Source organism: Zootoca vivipara, chromosome 3 (assembly GCF_963506605.1).
Source record: "Zootoca vivipara chromosome 3, rZooViv1.1, whole genome shotgun sequence".
NCBI classification, from domain to species: Eukaryota; Metazoa; Chordata; class Lepidosauria; order Squamata; family Lacertidae; genus Zootoca; species Zootoca vivipara.
The window spans coordinates 12132364-12149528 of NC_083278.1; the positions used below are offsets into that span (position 1 = coordinate 12132364).

At 41.7% G+C, this 17165-nt stretch overlaps 1 protein-coding gene across 4 annotated transcripts in view; it reads left to right on the forward strand.

The window, feature by feature from the left end:
* The window catches only part of PLCB1 (phospholipase C beta 1), a 441431-nt gene extending 427819 nt beyond the window's left edge, over positions 1-13612 (forward strand). For 3 of the 4 annotated variants that reach the window (XM_060272415.1, XM_060272414.1, XM_060272418.1), the window contains exon 32: positions 10947-13612. In XM_060272415.1, the coding sequence (XP_060128398.1) occupies positions 10947-11171 (225 nt within the window). In that variant the 3' untranslated portion in view covers positions 11172-13612. The remainder of the gene's footprint in view (positions 1-10946) is intronic. The other variant, XM_035110112.2, reaches the window with a different exon arrangement.
* Positions 13613-17165: the final 3553 nt, after the last annotated feature.

The following is a 17165-nucleotide window of genomic DNA, read 5'->3' on the forward strand; positions in this document are numbered from 1 at the left end:
CAGACCAATTTTCAAGGTGTGTTTTTTCTCTCTCTTAGCGTTGTACACATTTCAGACCAGAAATACAGAATGTCTACATGTCCCAATTGAAAAGCTGGACAGTTACTTTTGTTGCCACTTGTTCCATGTCATCTCAGCTCCCGGACAGCACCAGCTATTCCTTAGGTCGGTTTTTGAGCTTCCATCCAAGCAGTCCCAAAAGCATTTGAGCTAATTGTGCTTTCTTCGTATCCAGGGGGAATAATAGCTAACTGCTTTGGGAAGTATTATATTTCCCTATAGTTTCCTGTGGTTGAATCTCTTGCTATATTAGGACATGTTCCTTACTTTCTAGGATAACCTACTTATTAATTTATTAACCTTATCAGCAGCTATGACACTCCAGAGGCAGGCTTTAAAACTACCCTACTTCTGCATGCCCACATTTTGTTGCTGGGCACCTGAAAGGAACTGTGTACCTTTCTACAAACCTGTGTCAAGGGCAATGCAATAATTCCTTTTTAAAAATTATATATAATTATTATATTTTATATTTTATATTTTATATTTTATATATATATATATATATATATATATATATATATATATATATATGTAAGCAGACACACGTTGAAGGGATGAATCCACAATTTGCAATAAAAACTGAACTGAAAGCACTTTCAATTCAGATTAAAATCATATATTTAATGTTTTAAATTTAGTTTTGGTTAAAAACCTGTCTCAGTGACATCCTGGTGATTTTGTACATTTTCTTAAATATGCTTCACCATCTTTTCTGGATGTGCAGTGCAGCTCAGCATAACCAAAAATTATCTACTGGACAACATTTTTATTTTCAGGATTTGGGCATGTATGAGGTAATGCAGCAATTTGTCTAGATAACGCTGGTTCAGGGATCACCAGCCTCTTTGGGATCAGTTGACTTTTGAGAGAGTTCTGGGGGTGCTATGTGGGGATAGCATGAGGCAGAAATAGAGAGACAGCTACCAAAACTAACTTTATTCTTGCTACGGGAAGCCAGCTATGTCTTGCTGGTCCTAATGATGGAGATCACACAATCTCTCCCCACCCACCCCTCTTTCTTTCTCTCTCTCTCTCTCTCTCTCTCTCTCTCTCTCTCTCTCTCTCTCTCTCTCTCACACACACACACACACACACACACACACTGCTAATAGCATCAGGGATCATTCCTCAATACCAGGAAAAATATACAAGGTAGTCATACCACACTCCTTCTCACTTCACGGAAATCGCCTAGGTACCTGCACATTTTGCTACCTAACTTTCTTTGCTTTCCTGACAATTTCCAATACAGAAGCAGTTCAAAGTGCAATGTGTGGTGAATCCAAGCCCATGTTTAACATCACCAAACTGCTTCTTCCTAGCTAGGTTTCAACTTTCTAGGCAGTATAGACCTAATGTTGCTTGTGAACTAGGGAAGTCTGAGTTCACCTCTTTTTTCTTTTTTTTTGCGCACCTTAATTTCTTTCACATCCTGCTCCCTCCTATAACCATCAGAAACATAGTAAAATATCTCACCTGCAATTAATCATCTGGAATGATATGGTTATTTTATTTAACTAGCTTACACACACACAAAAAAAACCCCAACCCACCACCTATGATTAAGTGAAATTAATTATTTGACATTTTCTATGGCTGTTATTTAAATATCCTTGACAATATCTACTTTGAAATAATAAGTCTTTAGGCTATCTGTTAATTGCTGCACTGTAGAAATAATCTTTATTTAAATTTATATGCAGGAAAAATTAACATGAAGTAAAGTGGGCAAAGGAGGTTTGTTCAACCTTTGGAAAAAGAAAATGAGCCTGAGAACATTTTCTATTCCTAATATTTCTTTCTTTTGCATATTCAAGAAACATTTCTTGAGTAACAAACACTTTTTGTGTTTGTATACACATGCATTTAACATACTATGGAAATATCAATTGCTGCGATTTCTCTTTATACAATTTTAGCTGTTTTATGTGCTTTTGTATTTGTTGGGAATCTTGTAACATTTATCCAGAGGCTTCTTGTTTCTGTGAGCTCTCTTGACATTCCCATGAGCTCTTCCCACCCATTCCAAACCACTAGGCTGGGAGGGAGGACAGAATTAACTATGTGGGAATCTGCCCATGCCACATAGCTGACTGAGAAAGCCTGAATGACTGTTGAACCCAAAGCCTTGCTATTTCGGTTTAAAATTAGTGCCAACAGATTTCATGCACAAAAGCGGAGGAAGCAAATATTTGGATTTTTGTGCACTATTTGACCACAACTGCAGCAAATTCAGCAGTGGCAGCAATTTTTGGCAGCTAATTTAGCAAGGGGGCAAATGGCAGGCTGCACGAAGCGAATGCTATTTGCAGCTCATGGGCTGTACACTGCTTACCTATGACTTAAAGTTTTAAAGCCCGGAAAACTCATCCCTACCGTTAAAAACTATTAGACAACTCTGTTATTTCACGAATTAATCAATGATCGCATTAAAATGTTGTAAGTATTTTAATAGAGCTAAGCCAAAATGTTGAGCGGATATCTCTCTCCCCAAGAAATACCCCTCTTTTGGGGGCTATTTTCCTTTCACCATTGCAAAAAGGTTTTTAAAATAACTATTTATAACAGGGTATAAGTGGGGGATGAGGTGGAGATGGGATTGAGGCAACCAGGTTGATGTACAGGCAATGCCTTCAGTCTGTAGTGGTACAGCCCAGACACTTTTAATCCTGTGTGAGAACAAGGCCCCTCAGCCTTTCCTGTCTCCTTGTCGTCATGCCTTTCCACTCTCTGCCAAAAATGCTACAGATACTCCCAGCGATGCCTAACGCAGCAAGCTGTACAATGCCATCTGCAGATTCCTCTGCCCAAATGTAAAAAGAGATACTATGCCCAGGAGCACAATTACACTTCAAGACTTCCTCTCGCTATGTTGCAGACAAGAGGCTTAGCATTCTTCCAGGAATACTGGCTCTGCAATATGACTTGTCATTCAGTTCGGGGGTGAGGGGGAAAAGAGGATTTCCTGGGGACTACAGCCACTTTGCATCTGATTATTGAAATAGCAATATTCAAAAGGTGTGTGTGTGCGTGTGTGTGTGTGTGTGTTGGTGATGATCAAGTGCCTAATTCAAGGGACAAGAAGTCTGTTTAGTATTCCATGCATGCATTCTGGATGCTGGCACAGAGCTCACATTCCTCTGAACCTCAGCTTCCAATTTCTGCTTTTCAAAAGTAGGTTTCTAGCTGTGCTCATTTGTCAAAAGAAGTTTGCAAATGTCCAGCCAGTGTCATCAGAAGAACACGAAGCAGCTGAGAGATGTTTTGGATCGGCTTTTTGCAATCAGTCCTCCCTTACCTAATTTGCTTTTTCTTCTTCTCCCCTGCTTTAAGACAAAACCAACTACCTGGGTCTCATGTCACATCCTTTTGCCTTCAGCCACCAACATTCTGTTTTTGGAGAGAAAAAATTAGCATAACATTAATGGCTTTTCTATTTCATTAGTAAGGGACACGGGTGGTGCTGTGGTCTAAACCACTGAGCCTAGGGCTTGCCGATTGGAAGGTCGGCGGTTCAAATACCCACAACAGGGTGAGCTCCCATTGCTCGATCCCAGCTCCTGCCAACCTAGCAGTTCGAAAGCACGTCAAAGTGCAAGTAGATAGATAGGTACTGCTCCAGAGGGAAGGTTAACGGCGTTTCCATGCACTTCTCTGGTTTTGCCAGAAGCGGCTTAGTCACGCTGGCCACATGACCCAGAAAAACTGTATGCGGACAAATGTCAGCTCCCTCGGCCAGTAAAACGAGATGAGCGCCTCAACCCCAGAGTCATTCGCTACTGGACTTAACTGTCAGGGGTCCTTTACCTTTACCTTTACCTTTACTTCACTAGTAGTCAGTAAAATAAATGTGAGGTCCTGGTTGCACTCCCCAATTGAGATCTGCAATTATCACTTGATAAACCCTGGCCAAATAAAGCAGCTGCTACAAATCTAACGTGCCTAGTGTCATCACCTTAGAATTATCTCACCGTTTAAAGCAAGTCAAAGGATAAGTCCATCCCTTTGGGTCCGCCATGTTTTGTTTTCTTCATGTGTGTGCCGTCAAGAGCATTAGCCCAAGAGCCAAACATCTTCTGTCTTGATACTGTTCTGATTGCATTTCTCCCACATTCAAAAGACTCCAGTATTCTGTATGTGGAAAACACATGATTCTTCTCTTGCAGCAGGTATTGCAACTGCAGTGTGGCTTGTAGATACCATTGCTACAGAAACCAAGTTAATTGACAGTGTGAATGATGACGTCCCTTCGCTTACCTCTTCTTATGGCTTTAGAAGAGGAACGGGGAACCTGTGACCCATCAGATGTTCTAGGAGTCCAACAACATCTTGAGGGCCACATATTCCCCAAACATTCTCCTGAAGCTGCATTGCCACAGGAAGAAAATCACTCATCTGGGTTATGGTAGCAGGGTTATGACTGCCACCACTGTCACTTTGCAGACCTTTTCCTTCATTTGGTTTTAGTTCATTCTTCTTGTCTTGCAGGAGAGGGGCTGTCCAGTTAGGTCAGGCAAATTGCAGCAGAGAAGGAATATTGCATTGTTCTGCAGAGGGACAATGTGACATAAAGGAGGAAAGCATGCTGCCCAGAGTGTTTGGAGAGGCTAAACTGAGCCTGTTGTCTCAGCTGAAGGCTATATATTCCTCGCCTTGTAAGTGTCTGTATAGAAGAGAAAAACCTTACACAAATACTGACCAATGCATAGGCAAAACATGAGGATAAGTTGCAGCATTTTACATCTTAGGCAATTCGATTTAGCATTTGCCAACATAAGTATGAATGTCTTCAGTCTCTTCCCTCCCACCTCCAAAGCTGGCCAATATAGTAACATAATTTTAGAAAGCCTTTCAAGGAATCGTTAAGTTGCATGCTTCTACTTGGCAGTTGTGTCTGGTAGGTTTTACTGCCTGGAAAGCATACATAGATTTATACCTTAAAAGTGGGAGGTGACTTGTATGCATGAAGAGACATGGGCAGTGGTTTTGTGTTGCTACACAAAAGGAGCCTGCAAACATATTGCAGTGTATTTCAGAGGCTAGGGTGACTGTTGTTGATTTAATCCTTTGTTAGGTGCTAGGGGTGTTGGATGAGCTGTAAACTGAGCATTCAATGTGTCTGTTTGACAGTGATCATTTTAAAAACGGTGTCATGCTGTTTTATGATCAGTTAAAATAAGTGTTTGTGCCACCCTTCACTAGCCTGGCACAGCACAGAGCTTAGATGACTTGGAAATATTTTGTTGTCTGTGCCTCTAAGATTCCCTAATTGTTCAACAAAATTTGAAAAATGGTCCTCTAGCAGGAGCATCCAGGATTTACTTCCTCCTGTGATCCATCAGTGGAAAGATATTCTGCACATAATCTGTGCCTAATCCTTTCTCTGTGTATAATTCTTTAAAACAGATTTGCACAGATGTTGTTATTGGAAGGTAGCTTTGGCTAGAAGAACTATTCATTCTATGTGTCTTTCTACATTCATCCATTCTTCCTTAAAAGAAAGAAAGAAAGAAAGAAAGAAAGAAAGAAAGAAAGAAAGAAAGAAAGAAAGAAAGAAACCTTTGGGAACAGGTTGAGCCGAGGACAGGGGAGGCAGGACTTCTTCTCCCATTCAGATTTTAATCCAAGCTGGAGAAAAAAAATGGAGGATTCTAATGGCCACCTCTTCTTGAAGCAATCATTGCAAACCTGTATCTAAGTTCAGCAAGCATGGCTGGAATCTTTAAAGCCAATATTTTCCGTTCTACATTTCGAGCATCAATTTGTCCTTATAGAATCTGATATTTCCTTTGATCTGTTGCCTGGACACAACTTCCACAAATTTTCATGCATTTTATGCTGGCTTTCCATTAGGACAAATGTAGCAGCAGGGGAAGAAGTGTAGCATGAATCTTTGAGATGATGCTATATCGGTCTTCCACTAGTTATGCAAAAGCCTTTTTATTCTCTTCTGCCGCGGTGGAAACATGCCTGTTTCCTGTTGAGAGTGGTTGTCTAAGTCCACTAACATCTGACTTCTGCTCCTCTTTTTCTTTCAGTGTGGCTCAATGTACTTAGTACAATTCATATGCAGTATAAAGTTGCCTTTTGTCCCCTTCCTATGTCAAACTAATGAAATGAATCTGGGAATGAAAAGCTGCAGGAAAAAAACTCACTTACTCTGTACATTGCTTAGCTGGCTTGTTAGACGAGGGTCAAGGAAGCTGTACATTTTGTCAATTGCAATTACATTTTGTCAATTATAGCAGCGAGGTCTGGGAATCATTGTTGCAAAGTAGCATTGGGCCTGTGCACTTTGTGCTGAGAAAGTGAGGGCATTAGATATTCTTAAATGATTCAGGAAGGAGTAAAGGATAGATTTTAACAACCCTTTTTCTGTTCACTACATCTATTTCTGATCCAGGAACTAACCTAATCAGCAATTCATTAGCTGTGAACGTGGAACAGCTTCCTGCCACAAGTTTCCTTTGTCTTATTACACCAAGTGTCTAATGCCATTTCCACTTTTTATCTTTAGTTGTGTGTACAGCAAAGAAACACAGGGTCTTATTTCTCTTCATCAGCACCAGCACGAGTTGCTGAAAAGCAGTTTTGAGGTACTTCTCCTGAAACAGACATGCCAACTCTGGCCCTGCTGGGGTTATCCTCTGTCTCAGCTCTGTCTCTATCACTTCAGATTGTAGGTGAAAGCTTACATAATTGGATACTCCTGCACACAAAGACGTTTTGTGTGTTTCTGATCCCATGGCTGAGTCAATATTAGGACAAAATCCAGTTCTTGAGCTGGACGGCTACATATTTCAAGAGCTTATCCCTTTTCTGAAGTCTGATTTGATGCTCCTTGCCCATCTAGTAGGAAATGCCCACTATCGCTATCTATACAAAGAGTGCTAGAAATGATCTGCCCAGAGACTTTAATAAATCCCCATTTTTAAATGGTAGTAATTTCTGAGACTTAACTATTTGACTGAAACCAGTGAGACTTGAAAAGGTTTACCATGCCCATTCTCACATGTCCTGAAGGGGGTGGGGTTCTATCAATAGCCAAGGGACTGCCCAAAAAGATCTGAAGTTCGGTGAACTTCTGATATAGAAAACCCATCTATTTCTTAAAGATAAGACGTACAGCTTCTTAAATAAGTGTGGGTCCTCTTGGTGCAGCAGCTAACAGTTAAGTAGGATACATGCAACAAGCCTTCAGTAGATCACAAGCTGGGATTGTTTCACAGCCCACCTGTTTTTTCCTGGACCAGAGGATGAGGAAAATACAATTAAGGTGTGCATGCTAATGTCAAACAACTAAAGGGCTTTTGTTGTCACCCCTGTTTGTTCTGGCTTAGCTGCTCTCCTTGCTATTTAACTTTGCTTTTGTTCTCGCAGGCGGCGTGTTTACAAAATGTCAAACAGAGCCCTGATCATGTCAACTTTATAATGTTTGGCTCCCATTTATCTGTTCAACTAGGAGGCATAGTGAGAACTTTGTCAAAGGTCAAGCCAGGGTGCAATCAATGTCTCGCAGAGGAGGATTAATTTCAAACATTTCCCTTTTTTCAATATTTGTCAGCCTTCTTTTTCCTGTAACAAAATAGCAAACGGTCTAGAATAAGAGCCGAGATGCAGAAAGCTGGAGAATCAAAGTGGAGAGGTAGAACTGAGACTGAAAAGAAGCGGAGGGATGACTTCAAGAACCAATCTACTCAGTGATCAAGAAAAGCTACCAGTTTTAAGATCAGCGCTAAGGCTATCTCACATTTCATAATTTTCTTTCTTGCCCTTGCACCTCCAGTCACATCCTCTGCCTATATATTGCATCTGTTCTAAACTGAGCATCTCTGCAATGCAGAAAAGAAATGAACTGTTTTTCAATTATGAACAGAAAAACCTTGGCAGTTCTCATATTAGAGCATGGTTATAGCAGGCTTTCCAGTTAAGGAAATATTGTAAGCTGCTATGCCTTGGGAGCACCACAGTAATATTACAATGGGTAGTTTGATCCATCTCCCTGTTGCTTTTGGACTTTAATTGTCTGCCTCTTGTTTGTTTTTTCCCTCGTTTGAGCTGGCTTCATCTACAGCGTTGTAAAGCATTTTAAATTGCTATTTATATAAAAAAATGAGTCTCGGTGGAGCTGTTAGTTGGTGGAAGCAGAGCTCACATGCTCCTTCTGCTGATGAGTTATGTCATGTAATACTTGTACTTACAAGGTGCCTGGCCCACTATTCCATTTTGAAATATGATGTGTCTATTACTTTTTAACATGTGTGCAATGACAACAGTTGGACAGAGGAGATTTTTCAAACACTTTCAATTAGAAGTTCTTCAATTGCTATTAACAGGGTGTATGTCAAAGGGGGGGGAGGGAAACAATCACTTGAAGGTTATATCTGAACCCCTTTCCTCCCCACAAGGAATCACACTCATGTGATCTAGAGCAAGCCTTCTGTCTCTCTGGAGCACCTCACACTATACTGGGGAAGTAGGGGCAGGAAGGAATAGGCTTTATCTGACCTCACTCGGTATGTGCTTCATGCAAGTATGGATCCCCGATGTCTGAGTGTTGGTTCTCTTTATGCCACCTGATCACCGGTAGGGCACATCAAGTCTATTTATGTTGCTCCTCCATCAAGTCCCACGGTGTTGGAATGTGATTGGCGCTGTGGGTTAAACCACAGAGTCTAGGGCTTGCTGATCAGAAGGTCGGCGGTTCGAATCCCTGCAACAGGGTGAGCTCCTGTTGCTCGGTCCCAGCTCCTGCCCACCTAGCAGTTTGAAAGCACATCAAAGTGCAAGTAGATAAATAGGGGAAGGTAAACGGCGTTTCCGTGCGCTGCTCTGGTTCGCCAGAAGCAGCTTTGTCATGCTGGCCACATGACCCGGAAGCTGTCTGCGGAGAAACGCCGGCTCCCTCGGCCTATAGAGCGAGATGAGCGCCACCACCCCAGAGTCGGACACGACTGAACCTGATGGTCAGGGGCCCCTTTACCTTTAAAACATGAGCATCCATGAATTTTAGGGACTTTCCTCGGACGGACAGGGACTTCTGCCTGGAATGGTATCACTATAGGGCATGTGGGATCAACATCTATTTCGAAGCCCTTGTCGAATGTTCTAAGTACATTTTCACCTCATGTAGTATAGGAATGGCTACCTGGCATCGCAGTCCATGTACAACACAGGTAAAACTAAGAGTCAGAAAAAGATAACTTCTGAAGTAGCCCAAAGGGAGTGCTTTTGCTCCACTCGAGCTGTATCATCTTTTATGTACATGACAATACACAAAGAGTACACCGATATGTAGCAGCATCCTCTGAAGATCAGCCAGATGTAATAACAGCCCCTTCCAGCCCACACATACCAGGATGAAAGGTTTAATAGGGATCGCTGCAATAACCAGCTTACCTCTCAAGGATGTTCCCTATATTGGAGGAAAGACTTCAGAAGCCTGATACTGTATGTGCCTTTGTCTTGAACAGCCACGCACAATCCGAGCAACTTTCACCAGTATCTCCCTGAGCACATATTGAACTCATTTGTTTTATTAAACAGCGGTTCCAGTGGTTCCAGCTTTTGGAACCCAACATTGTAATATCAAATAGAGGCACAGGGCTGGGGTGCAGGCCTGTAGCTGTTTTGAATGGCGGTACTCAAATGGATGAGGAGGTGCTGATGATGGAGGGAACAGAGTCACATAATGCTATGTGCCCATTTCCCTGTTTATTCTCATGCATTGTCCCCCCCTTTCAACAGTCTCTCTCACATTGCATGTCACTCGCAAGCTATATCATGCTATATCTCAAATATAGATCAAAAGATAGGTAGATATAACATACTGTTTGAAAGTTAAAAAGGGGGAGCCCTTAGGCTACCTCTTTAAGTTTCCCCGCACCCTTAAATCATGTGTGTTTGTGTGAGATTGATATGTGAATGGTATGTGTTGGCCAACAAACTCAGTACTTCTGTTTTCTCCCTTCTCTACTGAAATCATCAACACACTGTACTGCTTAAGCCATTTGCACTGACAGTGGACCGTCTGAATGTTCACTAACATTCCGTAACAGCTAAGCGAACACTCGGGTATGAAGGTTGCATTCGATAAGGGGAAAGGGCTCCCAAAACTATATGAAACCACCATTCATTTTGCATAGATGTGAAACGGAAACTTCATTGGAAACCTCTGATAAAAGCATGGCTCCCATTATTACAGGAAATGTCATTTCGCTTCTTATAAAACAGCCTCATTATTTCAGGATAGTTGTGGAAACATTGCAGTAGTATCAGCCAGCATACTGGAAGGCAGAGATTTAGTTGAAATGAACCCTAGGCACAGATTTATGATACTAAATTTGTTTTTGTTTACGTAAATCAGAGCTTTGACACCTCACCCCAACTTCTGCAAAGGTGCAGGTGGAATTTCAGAAACTCTTTCAAGGAAAGATGGAGGTCATATTATTTTAGGGTATGGAGATACTTTAAGAGGGGGTCTGAGGGCTTCGCTTTATTTTCTTAACTTTAAAACAGCTTCTGCTCCATCTGTTGGCTTGGGATGGGGCAAAATTCCCTTTCCCCATTTTCCACTGCTTGTTTTGCCCCACCGAGTGACACTACCGTTATGTCACATATTCAGAGGGGATGTTCTAGGGGGAAGTGTGGCCCTCAGTGGGGGTTGCCATTTCCCCTCTCCAGATACCCAGAAATGACTTTGCAGGATCAAGAGGAGTGCAGTGCAATTGGTGGTAAGTTTGCCCCCACCCTCAGAATTCACCCCCAGAAAAAAACCCAACCCCATTTCTCCCTTGCTTTCCCCCGCCCACATTGCTTGAAGAACACAGATGGTCGATCATTGCCTATTGCGTTACTTACGACGGTGTTGCTGTTATTTCCAGTTACAGGCTGAACTTGATCAAGAATACCAAGACAAATTCAAAAGACTCCCATTGGAAATCCTGGAATTTGTTCAAGAGGCGATGAAAGGCAAAATTAGTGAAGATGGAGACCACAGCTCTGCCACTTCTCCCCTGGCATCCGATGGTGGGAAAGTCAACCATAAGCCACCACAGAATGAGGAGCTGGAAGATAATCCAGTGAAAGTATTTGATACACCCCTCTAGCAACTCCTCTAAGGCCACATACCTAAATTACCATGGCGCAAAAGTCCCCACCGCGTTCTCCGGATACTCCCCTGATGTGAACAGGGAATCTTCAGATATGGGAGACATCTGTAGAGACAGCACACATTTCTAAAAGGAACAGTTGATGAGGAAAGTCTATGTTGTTTGTAAGCCTTCTTTGTTTCATTACCGGGTTTTTTTTTGGGGGGGGGGGGTAGATCAACAGGCCAGTGCTGCTGTTTCCCTGCCTACTTTGGCCAGGCCATGTGCAATTTGCAGCTTTCAGTGGGGACCAGCATGTTTTGTGAAAGTTAACGTTCATAGACCTCTCTGTGAAGCAGCAGTAGTTGAAAAAGAAATTCCGAACATTATCATAACATCTGTAGCCATTTATTTTCTCCTTTGCGCCTTGAAAGCTTGTATCACCTTGATAATTGCACTGATTTTATTTTATTTGCTTTCCAAGAACCAGTCGCTTGCTTTGTTGACAATATATCTGCTTTGAGATGTTCTGTTGAAGCTGTGGTGACTAGTGTTAACTTTCCCAGCTGAAATATCCTCAAGAAGGAGACATGTGTTTCTATATGCTTCCTGTGTGGTGTGGGTTCACATAGATGTGTGTACACACACACACACACACAAACATATATAAACCACTGTGTATGAACAGAGCATGCAAGTTCTCAAGGGGAGCCTTCCCTTGTAGCAAAATAAAGAAGTTTCAGGGATCAAAGCTAATATTTCAACGGGCATCTTTACGAAGCAACCTTCAAATCACAAGAATCTTTTAACTTAGTATTGTATATTGTTTTCAAATATAAATGGGTGGATCCGAGAGAATTGTTTTCAATTTATTATTTTTTGTTGCATCATGTGATCTGTTGTTGAAATGTTTTGGACTGTGGTATCTGACATGCAAACATCTCTTCCATAGTTTTCAAAAATGTTTAGTATGCATGTAGGAAATGCCGTCTCCAAGATGTATATAAAACTCAGATATTTCAGAGCTGGAGAATTTGTGAAAATAAAATACACAGAAGGATATGGAGGATGAACACATGAGTTCTTATCCTGCAATTTATTTATACCGTTAACCTTAGAAAGGTTATAGCCCCTCTAAACTCAATAGAATTACTTTGTGGATGATATTGAAACACTAAATTTTGTTCTGATAATAATACAGACTTAATACCTAACAGCGTATATGTAGTTTGCTTTCCCTCAGGAGTTCAGCAGAAATAACTTATTTTATTTAAATGTAAGCAATAAATAGAGATCAAACTTAAGTTTCAAGTTAAATGCTGAGTGTACATAGGGAAATAAAACTTTGGCTGAACAGTATTTTTTCCCTTAATTTACAACACACATGAGGAAATATAATTTAGAGGACCTAACTCTAAACAGAGACTTTCAGTTTGATTTTAAGAATATGACTCCTGTCATTTATTCTACTTTTGCACTTTGAAGATCACTCTTATTAATCGTTAAATACAAAACCTGGAAGGGTCAAAGTTTAATGCTGCATTTTATAAGATAAAGGTTCAATAAATTTGTTTTAGGTTAGGTAAGATAAAATAAATAGCAGTATTCACAATGATTCTGAGACTATTTCTTCGATGTGCTTGTATACTGCAGCTTCAAATAGTCTAGGAGAAATACTGATGAGCTTTTTAATTTATGAAATAAAAGTTAATGGTTTGAACAGAGTATATTATCAGATGTAGTTGGTTTTCAGTACATTTGTATTTGACCATTGGCTGTCCTTACTTTTTTAAATATCTGTACAGTGCCCCTTTTGCAGTTGTAGTTTAGTGTGGAATATTGTATATCTTGCATTTGTTCAAACTTACAGTGATCTATCATTTACCATTAATATTACTTGAAATAAAGTAAGGTAATGAAAAAGGAGTCTATGATGTGAGAGTCTTGTGCCTTTTATGTATTTGCCTTGTTAAGTGTTGAAGATGTGGAAATAATATACTGTGGACATTTCTGCTTTAGAGAATAGAACTGCATTCATTATTACACTGAACTCCAACTACACTCCTGATCTCTTCACACTACTGAGAAACTTTTTATTTGATTTTATTAGCTTCAACCGAATTTTAGTTCATAAACATCAGACATTATGAATCTTACATGGCTGTAGGAGATTTCTTTAATAGAACTTCAAGGGGACATAGCTTCTCTTCCTTTCAAAACTAACATTGCTCTTGTACATTGCCAAACCCTGTATGTGATTGGCTGGTTGGAAATAGTGACTTGCTTTCAGTTAAGAAAACCCTCTCATTTACCATGTATATAATTTCAGTTTCTCAACATTTTAGAGACATAATTCACATTTTTTGGTAAGAATCCTATGCAATTTTGTGGCATGATGTTTCTTCCACTTGTAATTTATGTGCTTTCATCACAGATCCAAATAAAATTTCTTAACACAATCTGTGGGCTCTCTCTTCATTGGCCAACTTTCAAGCCTCTTGGTGTCTGTTCAGCTTTCCCTGAAAAGCGCAATCTTTTATGTGTTCTCATGTGCGCAGTCTCAGTTTCTGTGGGGTTAACAATATGACCCCTTACGCAACACTACCAAACCAATAGTTACATAATTAACCAATATACCCACAATGTAACTGTGTTTGACTATATAAATTCTTTATACATCATATAAACATAACTCACACAACTCTCTTCACATGATCTGAGTAGAAGCAATTAAGGAGCAACATTTAGAACAGGAAATGCAAACAGATCAGTTCTTATACAGTATACGTAATGTCCAAATTGAAGCTTTTGTGTACCACGTATGTACAAATGAATGTGAAAAGAGTTGTGTGAGTTATGTTTATATAGTCAACACAGCCAGTTACGTTGTGGCTATATTTGTTATATTTGTTAACAATATGAACCAGCAGGCCTTGCCACTGTTCCTCATGAATTTGAAGGTACACCATATGGCGCATGGCCCCAAATCTTCTGCAAGACACAGAACTACTGCAAGAGAAAACCCTTGGGGTTTTTCTCAGTGCACAAACTTCATGTGCAAAGGATTCTCTGGAGACAGAAATTTCAAAGTTCAACCCCGCTAAAAGATAAGCTAATATCTGGTGCCTAAAAACAGATAGCAATGGCAATGGGTGTGCCTCCCTGCGGAGAATAGTCCATAAGTGGGGAGCCATCACTGAAAAGGCCTGTTCTCTCACCACCTCTGCATCCCACAGGGAGCACCTGGAGAAGAGCCTCAGATAATTAATGCAGGGTCCAGTTTGGTTCATATGAGGAGAGGCAGTCCTTGAGGTAGTAGGGTCTGAAGTTGCATACGGCTTTAATAGGTTGAAAACAGTACTTTGATTTGCATCCATAAACTAGTTGGTAGTGAGTGCAATTGGGCTAAGATGGGATGCGGTGGTCTAAACCACTGAGCCTCTTGGGCTTGCCAATCAGAAGGTCGGTGGTTTGAATCCCTACGACAGGGGGAGCTCCCATCATAGGTGGGGTAGGAGACCTTCTGCCATAGCTGCCAAGTTTTCCCTTTTCTCGCGAGGAAGCCTATTCAGCATAATGGAAAATCCCTTAAAAAAAGGGATAACTTGGCAGCTATGGCTCCCATTGCTCTGTCCCAGCTCAAGCCAACCTAGCAGCTCGAAAGCATGCTAGTGCAAGTAAATAAATAGGTACCGCTGCAGCAGAAAGGTGAACGGTGTTTCCGTGCGCTCTGGTTTCTGTCACGGTGTTCTGTTGCACCAGAAACGGTTTGGTCATGCTGGCCACATGACCTGGAAAGCTGTCTGTGGACAAACGCCGGCTCCCTTGGCTTGAAACCAGATGAGTGGTGCAACCCCATAGTCGCATTTGACTGAACAGTCCAGGGGTCCTTTACCTTTACCTTTTTACGTGCCCCTGTGAGCTGGCCACCAAATGCTGCACAAACTGTGGTTCCTGAGCCATCTTCAAAGGCAGCCCCACGTTTAATGCATTGCAGTAATCTAACCTGGAGGTTAAAGGTAAAGGTAAAGCCCTAAATGGCCTCAGTCCAGTATACCTGAAGGAGCGTCTCCACCCCCATCGTTCTGCCCGGACACTGAGGTCCAGCGCCGTGGGCCTTCTGGTGGTTCCCTTGTTGTGAGAAGCCAAGTTGTAGGGAACCAGGAGAGGGCCTTCTCGGTAGTGACATCTGAAGGCAGCCCTGTTTAGGGAGGCTTTTAATGTTTAATAGATTATTTTATTTCGTTTTCTGTTGGAAGCCGCCCAGAGTAGCTGGGAAAACCCAGCCAGATATTGGCCAAGGGAGCTGGCATACAGCTTCTGGGTCATGTGGCCAGCATGACTAAGCCGCTTCTGGTGAACCAGAGCAGTGCATGGAAACGTCTTTTACCTTCCTGCCGGAGTGGTACCTATTTATCTACTTGCACTTTGTCATGCTTTCAAACTGCTAGGTGGGCAGGAGCAGGGACCGAGCAACGGGAGCTCACCCCGTCGTGGGGATTTGAACCGCTGACCTTCTGATGGCAAGCCCTAGGCTCAGTGGTTTAACCCACAGCACCACCCGCGTCCCTTCAACCTGGAGGTTACCAAACTACAGAGGAGAGAAGTTAGGCTTGCCTTTCCATGCTATTTACCTACCTGCAACTGGTATCCAGAGGCACACTGCATTTGCATCTGGAGGTTCTATTTATCCATCCTAGCTGTTGATAGGCTGACCTGCCATGAAAGTGCCTATCACCTTTTAGAGCCAGTTCTTATCACCAGGCTTTGTGGAAGAGGATTACATCAATTAACTTTATGTTGTGTGAAGGTCTTTCCTCTCTCCAGAATCTGTTGCCGTATTGGGGTATAATAAAATGGTCTCTTTTTCTCAAGGAGCCTAGGTGTTTATACCTTAGTACAGGACCCAAAACAGTCAGTAGTGTGTCATTGATCTGAATAAGATATATATTCTCATGTGCCAGCCAAGCATTAATCCCCTAGGTGAGGAATTATGGCTGCATAATGGAGCAAACATTTTCATTCAGAGCCTGTTACTATTCTTCATCTTTTAATCGGATGTTCTGTCTGGACACAGACAACAAATATCCCAGCACTTTTGGATATAATTGGATTACCTCTAGGGGAAGCAAAGCAATGCTAGAGCCTTCTTCACGGTACACAATAATTTTGCTTTAAAACAACACTTAGCAACAGAAGCATCCTAACAGAAGTCTTAATGCATCATCCTGGTGGCACCAGAATGGCTCTTAATGTCACAGTAATTGATAAATGCCATTATACTCTTTAGTCAATGCAGCAATAAAGGACTAGCAAGACATGCGTGCAATTTCGTAGGCACTAAGAACTGAGGGCATGAGCTGATCTAAGGTTTAGGTCATTGTGATGGTCAAAACACACACGTTAGGTCTCTTATCTTCCCATACGAAGGAATGGGGAACCTACAACCCACACAGGTTGCTGTTGAAATCCATATATCAACCACCCCTACTGTTCACCTGAACATAGCTCCATTCATATTTCAGACATTGTGATATGTCACAATGTTTAGCTGGTAATATATCGTGATGTTAAAAAACCAGATGTTGCCCAGCCCTACTCCCCATCCCTGCAAGAAACCATTAGAAATTGCCATATGATATGGAGCAGACACACCCACTTCTGGTCACATCCACCTGGGATAGGTCAGTCGATAGAGCACGAGACTTAGGGTTGTGGGTTCAAGTCCCATGCTGGGCAAAAGATTGCTGCATTGCAGGGGGTTGGACTAGAGGACCCTTGTGGTCCCCTTCCAACTCTACAATTCTATGGACTCAGCTACACTAATAACGAAACCGTGATCTGGATGCACTATAAACAGGCAATACCAGATGGCGACAGAGAGCAGGAAATTTGAAAAACGCAATTTTCCAAAGGGATTTTTTCTACAACGATTTAATTTCTGACTTATTTATAGTCCCCCACCCCCCACCCCCGTGTTTCAATCCACCCTATGGACCAGCCCCCAGAGGG